The 13,239-nt window shown below is 46.1% G+C and overlaps 1 protein-coding gene across 1 annotated transcript; it reads right to left on the bottom strand.

Annotated features, from left to right (window-relative positions):
• Window positions 1-795: 795 nt before the first annotated feature.
• LHX3 (LIM homeobox 3) lies at window positions 796-12,636 on the bottom strand. Its single transcript, XM_069108349.1, has 6 exons — window positions 12,482-12,636; window positions 7,611-7,782; window positions 6,452-6,654; window positions 5,438-5,589; window positions 4,598-4,769; window positions 796-2,692 (listed from the first exon to the last, which is right to left on the bottom strand). Exons 1-6 carry the CDS (start codon window positions 12,573-12,575, stop codon window positions 2,274-2,276), a joined length of 1,212 nt encoding a protein of 403 aa, XP_068964450.1. The 5' UTR covers window positions 12,576-12,636; the 3' UTR covers window positions 796-2,273.
• Window positions 12,637-13,239: the final 603 nt, after the last annotated feature.

The raw sequence follows: 13,239 nt of genomic DNA, 5'->3' as shown, positions 1-13,239 counted from the left end.
TGTTTAAAGCTAAGTTCAAAGACTACCTCCAACACAAAGCCTTTTCCTAACACCACCTAACTTCCAGGGCCTCCCGACTCCAAAAGTAGCTGGTATTTACTTTGTATGTATTTTGCATGTAATTATATCCATATTCATATGCTATTTCCCAGGTAGAAATGTAAGCTTCTTGAGGGCAGAGCTTTTTTCAGCTTTGTTCTTGTATCCCCAGGGACCTCAACAATGCCTGGAACAGAGTAGGTGCTTAATACTTAGTGATAAATTGACTAAACTCCTAATACACAGGGGAAAGTCACACCACTTTGCCTTCTCCATCTATGTTTAACCTAAGACCCAGAATAAATTATTTGATTTCAAATTCCCTTTCCCATGGCACTGAATACATGCAAATTGATTGTGCATATGCATGCACACATGTGCACACACACATTTTCTTTAGAGATGAAGAGACTTCAGAAGCCAGTTAGTCCAACTTGTACCTGAACAAATATACCTCCTACACTATTTCAGTGTAGCTCTGCTTATATTCCAAATCCTCAGAAACATGGCTAAAATCAAATGACAAGTGAGAACTAATATTCAAACAAGATACAAATACTCCCATGCTGCTTACTTCTTCTATGCCATGATGAATGTGCAACCTTTTAAACAAAATGTTTCATTATTTTCCAAAAGGAGCTTTAGCTGCCCAGAGTGGGCATCCTTTGTACAAAGCTAGTAAAAGACATTTAAAAATAAATGGACTTTAACTGACAAATTTATTGAAGTCTTGAAATATTTGATCATCAGAGAATAAATAAAAGACACTGGACGCTCACATAATCTACAGTTAGTTCAATATTCAGCTTTACAGGTAACAACATACATGTGATTTTGTCTTTTTGTTCTCATTTTTCACAATCAGCTCTCCCTGGGCCTGGAGGGACTTTCTGAAATACAGATGTCTCCTATGGTGACCAGTGGCCAATGGCAGATAAAATAGAGTCATTGTGGGACAGACTCCCTGTCCAAGGGAAAGCCATACCAAATCCCGGATCCAAATCCAACATAAGGACAAAAACAAGGGGGTGTTGGCAACAGACATTAAGTGCAGCTCAAACCATTTTGGGTTTTCCCTGTCTTAGAAGAAACTAGCAAAAAGGGAACTCCATGTGTTTACAAACTTAAACCAATCTTGGCAGGGAAAACAGTCCCTTGGAAGGGATATGCTCAAACAGAAGAGGAGGAGCTGTCTACTATTTCACCAGACAGTTTGATGTGGATAGAAGTAGAGGTAGCCCCATCCAATAGGGTTCTTCCTTCCCCAAGAGGTCGGAGCTGGGGGTAGGGTGATGTGGGAGGGGGATGTCAATGAGTAAGTGGTGATCTAGGACGATCTCACTCATTCAAGAAAGACAGGGATATGTATATGTCTGGGGTGGGGGGTAGAGGTGGTGGTTGGAGTAAAGAGGCTTCCTGAAGAAAGATATTAAGGGACTCTGGTAAAGGAAATCATGTTAGTCAGAGAAATGCACCAGATGTCCAACCAGCCAGTGTTCTGAAAGGGTATGTCAGCACCACTGAAGGTTCAGGTCCTGGTGTTGTCCATGCTGAGTGGTTGACTCAGAGAGTCGGGAATGACATGTGGAAAGTAAAACAAATTATGAATTTGTGGGGCTCCAAATAAAGAAGGCTTTTTTTTTTACTAAGGTCACTGACATTTGATATGTAAACAGCAAATGTAAATAAAAATAATAACTAATAATAATAAAGATCCCAAAATATCAGTTGTGTTGGACCAAGATAGGGAGGCGCAGCCAGAGAAGAATGATTGGAGAAGGGATTGGCTATAAATGAAACAACATTTCTCCTCTAGCGTTACAGATATGTTCTGCTAGGGGATGAAATAGAAGACTATTTTTTAAAAAAAGCAAATACCAGTCTTTTAAAGCTGGAGACTGCTAATGAGGTCCAGTCCATGCTCATGTACAAGAATGAGCAGAGTCAGAAAGAAAAAGAGGAGAGTTCTTCAAACCTGAAAAGTCTCCATCTGGGGATTCAGTCTTGTCCTGAAAGAATCTGTGGGGTCCCCTGACATTCTTTCCCTGCATCCAAAGTCTTCAAGGTGGCCCATGACCTGGTTGGATGTTCAGCACAGGAAGAGGGAGGGAGGGCAGGGCCCATCCTTTTGTCCCTTTACCTCCTCCTCCCCGTAGATGTAGCCTGTAGTCCTGTGGTTCTCAAATACCCAGCCTGTGGTTCAGGCTCCATTGGGGCTGGGAATGCATCCTGTATCAAAACTGGGCATGGTCAACCTCGTCCAACCAGGAGGCAGGGCTTGCTGGGAAGTCAGGGTAGCCCCCGCTGCTCCCTGTTGACAGGTCAGAACTGGGTCCATTTCCTCCCATCACCCGCATGGGTTGGGGCACCCCAGGTCCACCTGGAGCCACAATGCCTAGGCCAGGGTCAGGATAAACTAAGCTGGAGATTAATGGTTGGTGACCAGGCAGGGTCTGCAAGGAGGCTGGAGACTGGGGGATGCCATAGGGGCTACTAGATCGAAGGTCATGATACTGGTCCTGAGCAGGAAGGCCACTGTGCTCCATTGGGAAGCTACCATTAGTGCCCACTGGCCTTCCCATTGATGGTGAAGCCTCATTCAAATTGCTGTAAATGCCATTGGAGTGACTCATCTCTGACATGGCGGGCTCGTCTATAATAAAAACAGAGAAAATATTCTATGAAAAGTACTGGATAGACTGAATTTGTTTGGACCAATACACTCATATGGTTAAAAATCAGAATAGCTGGGTGCTTTATCTGAAGAAATATATGCCAAGGTCACAGACTGAGCCCTAACCACAGTCACAAACTGAACACTAATTTGGATCAAAGATTGAACTGCCCAAGATTGACTCCTGATCCAGTTCTAACCCCAGTTACACTGATACCTATAATCTTGCTCACAGATTGAGTCCTAACCCTAGTCACAGCCTGAGCACTAGCCATGTTCAGTCATGGAACAAAGTGTAAAAAATTCAGAACAAATCTCCTAGGAAAAAGTAGCTCACAGAATATTCATTCCTGGTGGTCAGCAGGTACATCACTTATACAAAAGGATATAGGGAAGAGTGAGCATTCTTGTCGATGTAAAACTGAGGTTGAAGGGGAGATCTTTAAGACCTTAGTTTTGAGATTGCCTTTCCCCTATCTCTTTCACAGCTGCTTCCTGGTGGTCTTCCAGTTAAAATCTGAAATCTGTTTTCCTTTGATTTTGCCTAATCCAGAATAAGGCAGGGCAGAGGGGAAGGGAAGGAAACAAGCATTTATTAAATGCCTGGTATGTGCCAGGCACTGTTGCCAAGTGCTTTACAAATATTATCTCATTTGATTCTCACAACAACCTTGGGTAGGGTGTTGTTATGATCTCCATTTTACTGTTGAAGAAATTGGGGCAGAGTCTAAGTGATTTGACTGGAGTCACACAGCAAGTAAATGTCTGAGGCTGGATTTGAACTCAGGTCTTCCTGACTCTAGGCCCAATGCTCTATCCATTGTGTGCTTTAGCTGTCTTTAATGAGGCAAAGGTTGATGACTCCCAAGAAAAGATCTGTCTAATTTTACTAAACCAAACTTCAAAAGGATGAGCAAAAAATGGAGATAAGATACTTTGCCTCTGCTTATTCGTGTCCTTTTGCTTTGGTTCATACAGGAGGGTATGAGGAGGCCAGGGCTTTAGTTGTGTTCTGCCTACCATCTATACCCATAAGAGACTGACAGATAATGAAGACTAATCATAATAATCATCCCCAGACACTCGTGTGACTTTAAACTCTACAAAATGCTTCAACTACACCACCTAGCAACATGGGGTTAAAAGGAAATGTTATTGCTATCCCATTTTACAGATAAGGAAACTGAGGACCAGAGTTGTCCAGTGCCTTGTCTAAGTATTCATAGCCAATTAGAGACAGACCAAATATCAGAACCCAACTCTGAATTAAGGTTCTTTCCATCCATTCTCTGAGAGAGGCCTTTTGTAATGTAAATAACACCTAAATGTACTATCCATAACTTCTGAGGTCACTCCTAACTCTGTCTGGATTTTTTTCTTTTACCATTGATTAAAAATTTCACAATAAATCCTGCTACAAACCCCTGCAAGAGTGCTAAAGTTGTAGAGCCGGAATTCTAATTTAAAGGTTGGTCAACAGAGGGAAATATGGTCAGACAATTATCTAGCTCAGTTGATTAGTGTAGATAACCAATCCATATAATCTAGCCACCAAGGTGGATTTTTGAAAAATCATCTGTCCATCTTCACTGTCTAAATTAACCAACAATTGCTGATTAGGGGTGAGGAGAAGGGTACACTAGAAAAAGTGGGAGACAGGGAGGGAAGATGCATATAACAAAGTCTCTTTTGCTGTCATCCAGAAATAAAAGAAATATTTTATGCTCTCCCCAGGCTTCCAGTGATATTCTTTCCGGAGTTCGCCTTAAGCCAAAGAGGGCAACAGCTTCCCTGGCGAGTATCAGTCTGCAAGTCTGGATCAGGGACTGGAGGAATGATTGGGATAGCAAAGGAGAGGCGTCCTCTCCCTTTGCCCCTGCTCACCTGTGAAAGAGACCTCAGCATCGCTGTCCGGCCCCTCCTCCTGGATGCTGTCCTTGTCGGATTTGGAGTTGCCCCGAGAGCGTTTCATGTTACGGAAGTACTGACCCCAGCGCTGCCTGCCCGCATCCTTCTTTAATCGCTTCTCCTTCGCTCGTCGGTTCTGGAACCAGACCTGTTGGGGGCAATGAAGGACGGGGGAGGGGAGGGGGAGGGGAAGAAAGGAGGAGAGGACACTGCCAGGTGAACCGAAAAGGCCAAGTCTTGACTCCCGCTTCCGGCCGACTGAGGGCTTGGAGATCGGTTTTTACTCGCGTTTGTCTTTCTTTGACCAGGGCAAAAAATGCGGTAGGATACGAGTAAGTGACCTCGGACAGCAAGAAAGCTGAACTTTGCCTGCCTTCAGTTAAGCTCTCAGAGGTAGATTTTTTTCTTTGTGATTATCTAGGGCAAGGGTTCTTAGTATGGGGCCCATTAATTTTTTTAAAAAATATTTTTATAGCGTCATTTCAATATAACTGGTTTCCTCTGAAACCTTATGTCTTTTAAGCATTAAAACAGTTTTAGAGAAGAGGCCCATTGAATCTCCCAGAATGCTCAAAAGGTTCATGAAACAAAAAAAGGTTATGAGCCCCTGTATTAGGTTGTGACTGGGAAGAGGGAAAATGAAAACTGATTCAGATCAACCCTGGGTCCCCCACCCAGCATTCTCTACTGACACCGGATCCAACCCAGCAAGGTTGAGTTCGGCTGGTTTGAGTCTCCACAGTACACTCGGCTCGGGGCCCGGGTAATTGAGGTTCTCCCGGTGGGGCGGGGCAAAGGACTATGGCAGTCCCTGACCTGAACCACCCGCATGTCGAGACCAGTCTCAGAAGAAAGCTGTTCCCGGACGTGGCGCGCAGGCTTGGGAGAGTTGTTGTAGGCATTTTTCAGAGTCTCCAACTGCTTCGCAGTAATAGTGGTCCGAGGCCGCTTGGCTGTTGATTCGGCCTCTGCAACGAGAGGAGCGCTCCGCTGACACCTTTCCGCAGGGACACCCATCCCTGGTCCCTGAAGCTCTCGAAACCCAGAAGAACTAGGAACCATAAAATGAGGGCAGGGGTGGGGGCCAGGCGACTTCGCAGGTTCCTTCCAGCTCTGGTATTTTTCTATGTTCCCCAGACCTTTCCGAGTCTAATGGTTCCATTGTTTTTATTATTCTCTGATTCTGTGGTTTGAAAGTTCTCTGATTCTATGGCTCCTATAGTCTATGAGCTCTTCTTGGTGAAAAGGCAGGCCCTTCTCTCACAGAGGAGAGGGTGATATAAATTGTAACATCTGTTACATTATTTGATAAGAATAACAAGACAGATTTTATTCTTGGATTTATATATATGGCCTGTAATCTTTTTCAGATTCTGCTCCCTCCCATCTCCTTTCCTTTTAAATTAGTAGAGCCTCCTTTTTTTCACCCCATTCCCTGTTGTTGGCTTACTTCACGGTCAGAATTGAGGGATTTATTCGGAAAATTAAGTCCACCCTTCACATATGACTGAATTACTCAGATAGTTTTTTTTCCTCTTAGCTAAAGAAAAGCAACCAGGGAAATCTAAGTTCCTTTTCCAGGGAGTAAGTGCTAACTTGATTACTTGATTCTCTCTCTCTCTCTCTCTCTCTCTCTCTCTCTCTCTCTCTCTCTCTCTCTCTCTCTCTCTCTCTCTCTCTCTCTCTCTCTCTCTCTCTCTCTCTCTCTCTCTCTCTCCTCCAGGGAGAACTACAGGATTTCCACAAGAGAAGATACGAGACCTCTGAATATATAAGTTGCCCCTCTTCCCTCACAAATTTCCTCTTCACTCAGTGCTGCAGCGACCTTACCCCGCTGCTTGGCAGTCTCGTAGTCGGCCTTGCAGACCAGCCGACTGTCTTCCATGAGATAGAACTCGTCGCCTGTAGCTAGCTGCCGCTTGCAAACCACACAGGAAAAACAGTGTAGGTGGTAGACGAAGTCTTGGGCCCTCCGAACCACCTGTGTAGGCGGGATGCCCTGCTGGCATGCTGCGCATTTGGTCCCGAACCTCCTGAAGGATAAAGGCCAAAGGCTCAGGACTTGGGGAGTAATAGAGGATAGGAACAGGGCAATAGAGGGTGCACCTATGATAAAAATGCTAATTAAAATCTTGCTGCAGCAGAAAGAGCCCTGGTCTTGGAGTCAACAGACCTGAGTTCTGCTACTTCCTTTATGTGTGATCTAAATAATTACATCACCTTCAGAGACCCTCAGTTTCCTTATCTGTGAAATGGCTATAATAATCCCTGCTGTCTGTCTCAAGGGATTATTTTGAGAATCGAATGAAATCATAGATGGGTAAGAGATTTAACTATACAAATATAACTACGATACCACATAATCTTTATGTGTAATATACAGTTAATTATTATAAATGCCTAGCCTATGTGCTTTAACTTTTCCAACAAGCAATTCTCTGTAGAGTCCTATTCCGAGGAGTTGAGAGGGGGAATGACCTGAAGCCCGAGGTTTTGCATTTAGTCATAGAAACCCCGTTGTCCCCCCTGCATGATAAGATTATCCTGAAGCATTCGGCCAAAGCCAGGAACAGAGAACCGCAACCAGGGGTCTACCCCACAAACGGACTCCCCTCTCTCCCGGATGGAAGGAGACTAACCTGGGCGGGTTTCGTTACGTGTGGCTCCTCTCTACACTCCAGATAGAAGAAAAGTTGCCCCGAGCTCACAGTGACTCTCGTTCGATTAGAAAATAAACTCTAATTACCTACTAGAGCTTGATAAGGATAGTAGTGGCTACCTTGCTATGTAAGAAACAGACGATGCCAGTTTCTCCGCCACCTTCACCCCACTCCAAAACCTTGTACCCCACTTTGTCTAGTCTCAGCTGGATGCCCTTTAACTTCAGAATGGAAAGAGTTAACAGTGCCTGCAGGTCTGCCTTTCAGGGACTAATCTGAAGCCTTTAGCCCTTCTCCTGATGCCCGTTGTCTCCCGCTTCCCCACTCACTTGAAGAAGTCCTCCTTGCAATAGACGCCGTCCCCACGGCTGAAACACTTCTCGGCCAACGGTGTCTGACAGTCGCTGCACTTGAGACACTTACTGTGCCAGTGCCGGTCCAGGACCTTGAGGATGAACCTGTCAACGATGTGCTGGTTGCAGCCGGCGCACAAGGGGATCTCTGCGTGGAAGGGGAAAAGAGGGAAGAGGCTCACTTGGACTGAGAGCTCAGCTCATGCCCGCTTTTCCTGGGGCCCATCTCCAGGTATCTCAGCCAGAAGGGAAAAGAATCTCTTCCTACAATTCTCTGCCCTAATGCTTGGCCACAGACAGAGCTAGGAGTTTTCTTGTTGCCTATCCTGGTTTCTCACTTCGGCCCTAGGGATTCCATATTCTCTGATATTGATATAGAAATTATCTGTGTCACTTCGGAATATATAGACACCACATAGCCCTCATGTGCCTATAATATGGAATATAAATAGGTGGGTGTGGAGGGTCACTTCTTATAAAGAAACTCAGGTTTTGTGAGCCATCTACATATTTGTATGAGTATGTGATGGAAACGGGAAAATATTTAGACAGGCAGTACACAGAAGCAAACGCATAGATCTCCCGTTGGATCTGTTGCATACAGATTGTCCCAGAAGTAACTGCTTATCCAGATATATTGTGTAGCATTTGTTTGAAATTTTTATAGTTGGAGTTGGATCTGATCACACAAAATATTGAATTGTTCGTTCACAAACACACCAACTACGATGCAGGTATAGAAAGAAATATACTGCCAGTCCAGTACACTGTGTATTTATTTATCGGATACACCGTGGACGTCTTCATTAGTATGCAACATTTGTGACTGCTTTTGAATTTACATTCCCCCATACACAGGAGAACACACATTTCGATGCACTCAGCGTCTATGAGGGCTGTTTGTCTGCATACACACGTGGACACTCTCCCTCTCCTACCAAGTTTGTTCTCTGGATCCGTCTACTCTTCCTTTAATTATCATCACACCAATGCAACCGATCCCAGGACATTTCTCCTCTGTTCACCCAATTCAGCAAGAGCTGGAGAACAAGTACACTCAGGTTGCAGTCAGTGGCAGAACCTAAACTGAACTCCCTGGGAGCTTGGAGTTGGATAATAGAGTCTGGAACTACTATTTCACTGGAATGGAGGATAAGGAGTGAGGGTTTCCGGGAATGAGAGGGTGTCCTTTTATCCCCAAAGGCACGTGTGGAGTGAAGGATTACTCTCCTCCACCCCACCCTCCCGCAAAAAAAATTAACACAAAAGATAAAAAATGATACCTATGTAAAAACAGAGTTAGTCATCCATCCCCTAGACCTAGGTCTTTCAGGAGGAATGGGGGGGTGGGGGAGGTTCTGGGGAGCTAAGAACGCACTCCACCCTGAACACTTCACTAGTCAATCTACAGACATGATGGCAGAATTGAAAGCCACTGGAACAGTCAGGGCAAAGAGGAAAAAAGGAAACTACTTCTGCAGTCCCTAAACTCACAGTATCGGGATACTCGGAAAGTTCCAAGATGAAAAGCCAAGGGTCCCATGCCCTCCTTTCCTCACTCAAAACAATGTCTGTATGCCTCCTAAGTCAGAGGTCACAGGGGTCCATATGTTCGGGGCCTAGACTATACACAACGTGGATTTTAGCTTAAAATGTCACCTAGTTCCCGGTTTGGGGAGAGTATTCTGAGCAGTAGTTGAAGTCCAGTCCTACCCATTCCAGTTCCGAGAAACAATCCAGAGCGATAAGCTTCTGCTGATCTGTGTCCACGAAGGTACAGCTGAGACGGGGTCCCCGGGTTAACATTTACTACACTTTCTCCAAAATCCAGCCAACAAAATAGGGATCACGCTCACACACACCTCACCTATATCTTGGAGACGACTATCTAGGTCCCCGAAGAGGAATGGAGGGCAGGGTAACAACAGTCTAAGAAAGCTGAGTGAACAAACAAGCGACACGGCAGCCTAAACTGTTAGTAAAGATTCGCTCAGATTTTCAGCACCCAAAACCACGGACAGTTCCTCAAACTGGCGAAGCAGGAGTCGGCTGAAGATTTCAGAAGCTATTGTTAATGCTCACCTCTGTGCAACATCTGGCAAAATTCAGCACCGAGTACAGTTGACAGCTGATCCCCTCCCTCCATTCCCTAACCCGCTCCCAAAAAAAGCCTCCCATTCCTAACTTCCTCAAGAGTATTTCTTACGTTGCATCGTGGCTTCACACAGGTGCGCTCTGCTAGATATGTTCTCGAGTGCTTATAGACGTTTCCCTTCTGCTTATTTTCTAACTCCCTCTCTCCAGAAGCAGGTCTTGCTGAACGCTCTCGCCCCCTTTCTTCCCACCCCACCCCTTTCCCCTCAGTCCCTTAGGCCAACCCCTTCCTTGGAATCTCCGTTAAAAATAAATAAGTAAAAGCAGGTTGAATCAAAACCCGAACCCTAGATCTGACCCTTCTCTCCTTCCCCACCCCCAGGATTCCTCCTTTCTCACCTATGGAAGTCACTACCTTTCCGTTTCTCTAAGCCTGGAATCAGGATACCTAAGTTTCACTCTTGGGTCAGACACTTTGTGACGAAGAATGAATTATTTTACCTCAAACCCCAGTTTCCTCAGCTGCAAAATGCGTCTAACAATAATGAGTATTACCTAACTTGTGAGCTTGTTATAAGGAGACGATTTGCAAACCTTAGAGTAATATACATGTGTGCACTGTTGTTACTTCATGACCCGAGAGGACTGAGGTTTGTGTGGGGCTTATTTTGGAGATAGTATCCCATCAAAGTTCTCAATGTGCATCTTCACATGTTCACATAGCTGAGGTGTGGGGGGGGGGAGGGAACAGACTAGATCCAGGGTTTCCTGATCCATAGTTTGGGGAATTTTGTCAGTATAGAACTGATCTGAATGGAATGTCAATTTTCTCACCAGTCAAAGTCAGCAGTTAGCTCCAAGTTTAGAAGGTTCTGAAGCCTAAGGAGGCTCAGATGGAGGGAAAACCCAGAACCTGTGGCTTTGGCACTGCTCAGAGCCTCTGGCCTTGGGCAGGAATCTATGTAGGTTTTTGTGATCTACCAGGAAAAGTACTTCAAAATTTGGAACCAAGAAGTCCTGACCAATAAGCAGGCTCTGGTCTGAGGAAACAATAAAGTGGGTGTTTGGGGACAGGTCCAGTATGTGCTTTTAGATTTGGGTTCTGGACATGTGGGCTTAAAATTCCTTTGAGTTCAGATATCAGAGGTGGAGGGGCTTTGAGAGAAAGGAGAGGGAGGGCCTGCTCTGAGCAGGGAATAAAGATAGTGTGTGTAGGAGCAACAAGATTAGAGAATCCCAGGAACTGAATCTTAGAGAGCTTCTGGGACCACCATTTCCAGGAAGAGTTTCTCTTGCCCTGAAGACCTGCAGTCCAACGAGGAGGCCTTTACTCAGTCCTGCACTGTCTCTTTACTTTGAATGGTGCCTCTTCTTACTCCTCCACTTTGGCCTCTGCACCCATAGCAGAATTAAAGGAAAGCTCTGGCCTGGACTAGGTTCCCTCTTATTTCCTCTTCCTTTGAGACTTGATTCTATCAGGGGAGAGCTCATCCCCAGGACACAGAAACTCCCACACAGAATGCCTGAGACTTAAAGCCTGAGTCCCAGGGAGTCATGCTTTAGAATGAAAGTTGAATATCCATATTAACCCAATAGATCCCAGAACAAATCTATAGGATACACATTAACTCAACACAACCCAACATATTTAAACAACACGGGGAGAGTATACCAACAAAACATCCTAACCCAATCCAACACACGCTAAACTATTGTCATAGACTAGATATACTCGACATCATAGAGATACAACCCTACAGAAAGACACAGGGAGAGAGATGCATATGCAAAAACCACACACATGCACAAATATACACTCCCATATAAACAGCACAAACGAATTTAACACAATACAAACATTTAAAAACAGACACAAATACAACCCATACTCAATTGCAAGGGAAAGAACTAGTTCCCTTAAAACTCGTGAATTTACACAATACCCACAAACCCCAAATACCTAAAATGAAATGTACACATATAGACTCAAAACACACATATTCACGACTCTACACACATAGGAAATGAAACTCTCCATACAGAGACAGCGCCAACAAACACACACCTCTACAGCAATTTATACATGCTAAACGCCGGATTTTCAAAATGTGAACAAAGCCTGCCCTGGCTCCCTCAGTCTGACTGCCTTTGGTGATAACACCGGGATTCTCCATTTCCTTAAACAAGATAGGAACCGCTGGTTCTTCTGTCCTGAGTGTGGGGCCTGCACTCACCCGTGTTCTCCAAGAAAAGGAACCCTGGGAGTCACAATAGCCAGGTTTGTCCCCTGCTCTGAGATAGGAAAGGGCTAGGAGATGGAGGCCAGAGCCTATGGAGAAGTTGACTAGGCACAGAGAGCGGTCAGCTCACTCTGGTCTGGGAGGGAGTGGAATAGTTTGAAGATAGGGGCACGATCCTCCACTGATGTTGGGGTAGCATTTGATTCTCCTTCCCTATGGCCTCCAAAAAGAAACCATTTCCTAGTACCTCTGTTCTCTTCACCCCAGTACTGGCCTCTCCCCCCAAGTTCTGGGGATCCTCCCCAAGCGGACTTTGGCGCCTAAGCTTTTATCATTGGGTCAGGGGGTTGACCCTGAACTCCGGACAGCAGAGAAGACGTGGCCCAAGAAATCCCTACTCAAAGAATCTCTAAGGAACAGGGGAATGTGGGCAAGTACCCCAAGGTTTCCCTCCCCTCTTCTCTGGGCCTCGCTGGGTATGAGGGATCCCGGCTCAGGCCTTTGTACCCCTACCTTTGCGCAGGTCCTCGTTCTGTGCTAGCAGCGCGAGCAGCATGTCTGTCCCGGCGGAGTCTTTCCCCGACCCCAGTTCTTTAAGGGCGTCCATCTTGCATCGCCCGCCGCCTACTCCCCTGGTTTCTGGAGCTGGGGGACTCCCCAGCAGACTCCTCAGGAAATAAACTTTGGGACTATAGAAAACGCAGGGCCAGACCCAGGCCAGACAGCCCTCTATCGGCTTCTCCAATCGCTGGATTCGCGCTCCGGACTAGGTTTGGATACCGAACCTCCCTTCCTTCCTCTTCTCCCCACGCCCCCTCTCGCTCCCACCTTCTGTGCCCCCGCCCCCCTTTGGGAGTGCTCGGCGAGCTCCTGGCGTCTACAGGGGAACTCAGAGGCCGCCTGCACTGACAGACCAGGGGACTTAGGGGTGGGGGAGCTGCAGCCTGGCAGACGCGCTGGAGCGCACAGGGGCGAAGAATGACTGGTTTCTGCTGTACCCTGAGACAAGACTAATTAACAGCCACAGCACCCAGAGGCACGGGGCTCTGCTAGCCTCTCGGGGCCTGGGAGAGGCGGGGCAGTTGGCGAGTGAGATGTCGTGTTTATGGGTGGGGGATGGGGGGCAGGACGCAGAGAACCGCGTTTGACCGCCACCGGCAGCGTGCTCGAAATTCCCGCAACATTTTTGCCCCCATCCCGTCCCAAGCGAACATGACAGAGATAAAAAGTGTGCTTGGAAACCAGTCTTCGTAATTCACGTGCGATAGTTT

Source organism: Petaurus breviceps, unplaced genomic scaffold (genome assembly GCF_028583685.1).
Source record: "Petaurus breviceps papuanus isolate PSGF00001 unplaced genomic scaffold, PetGlider_PUasm1.0 90383, whole genome shotgun sequence".
NCBI classification, from domain to species: Eukaryota; Metazoa; Chordata; class Mammalia; order Diprotodontia; family Petauridae; genus Petaurus; species Petaurus breviceps.
The sequence above is the reverse complement of the archived record's forward strand: the minus strand, read 5'-3'. Positions and strand labels throughout refer to the sequence as shown.

Coding starts and splice junctions, on each gene's coding strand:
- LHX3 (XM_069108349.1), bottom strand. CDS start 12,575: ATGGACGCCCTTAAAGAACTGGGGTCGGGGAAAGACTCCGCCGGGACA. Junction 7,783..12,481: donor GAACGAGGACCTGCGCAAAG/GTAGGGGTACAA, acceptor CCTTCCACGCAG/AGATCCCCTTGTGCGCCGGC. Junction 6,655..7,610: donor TGCAAGGAGGACTTCTTCAA/GTGAGTGGGGAA, acceptor TTTATCCTTCAG/GAGGTTCGGGACCAAATGCG.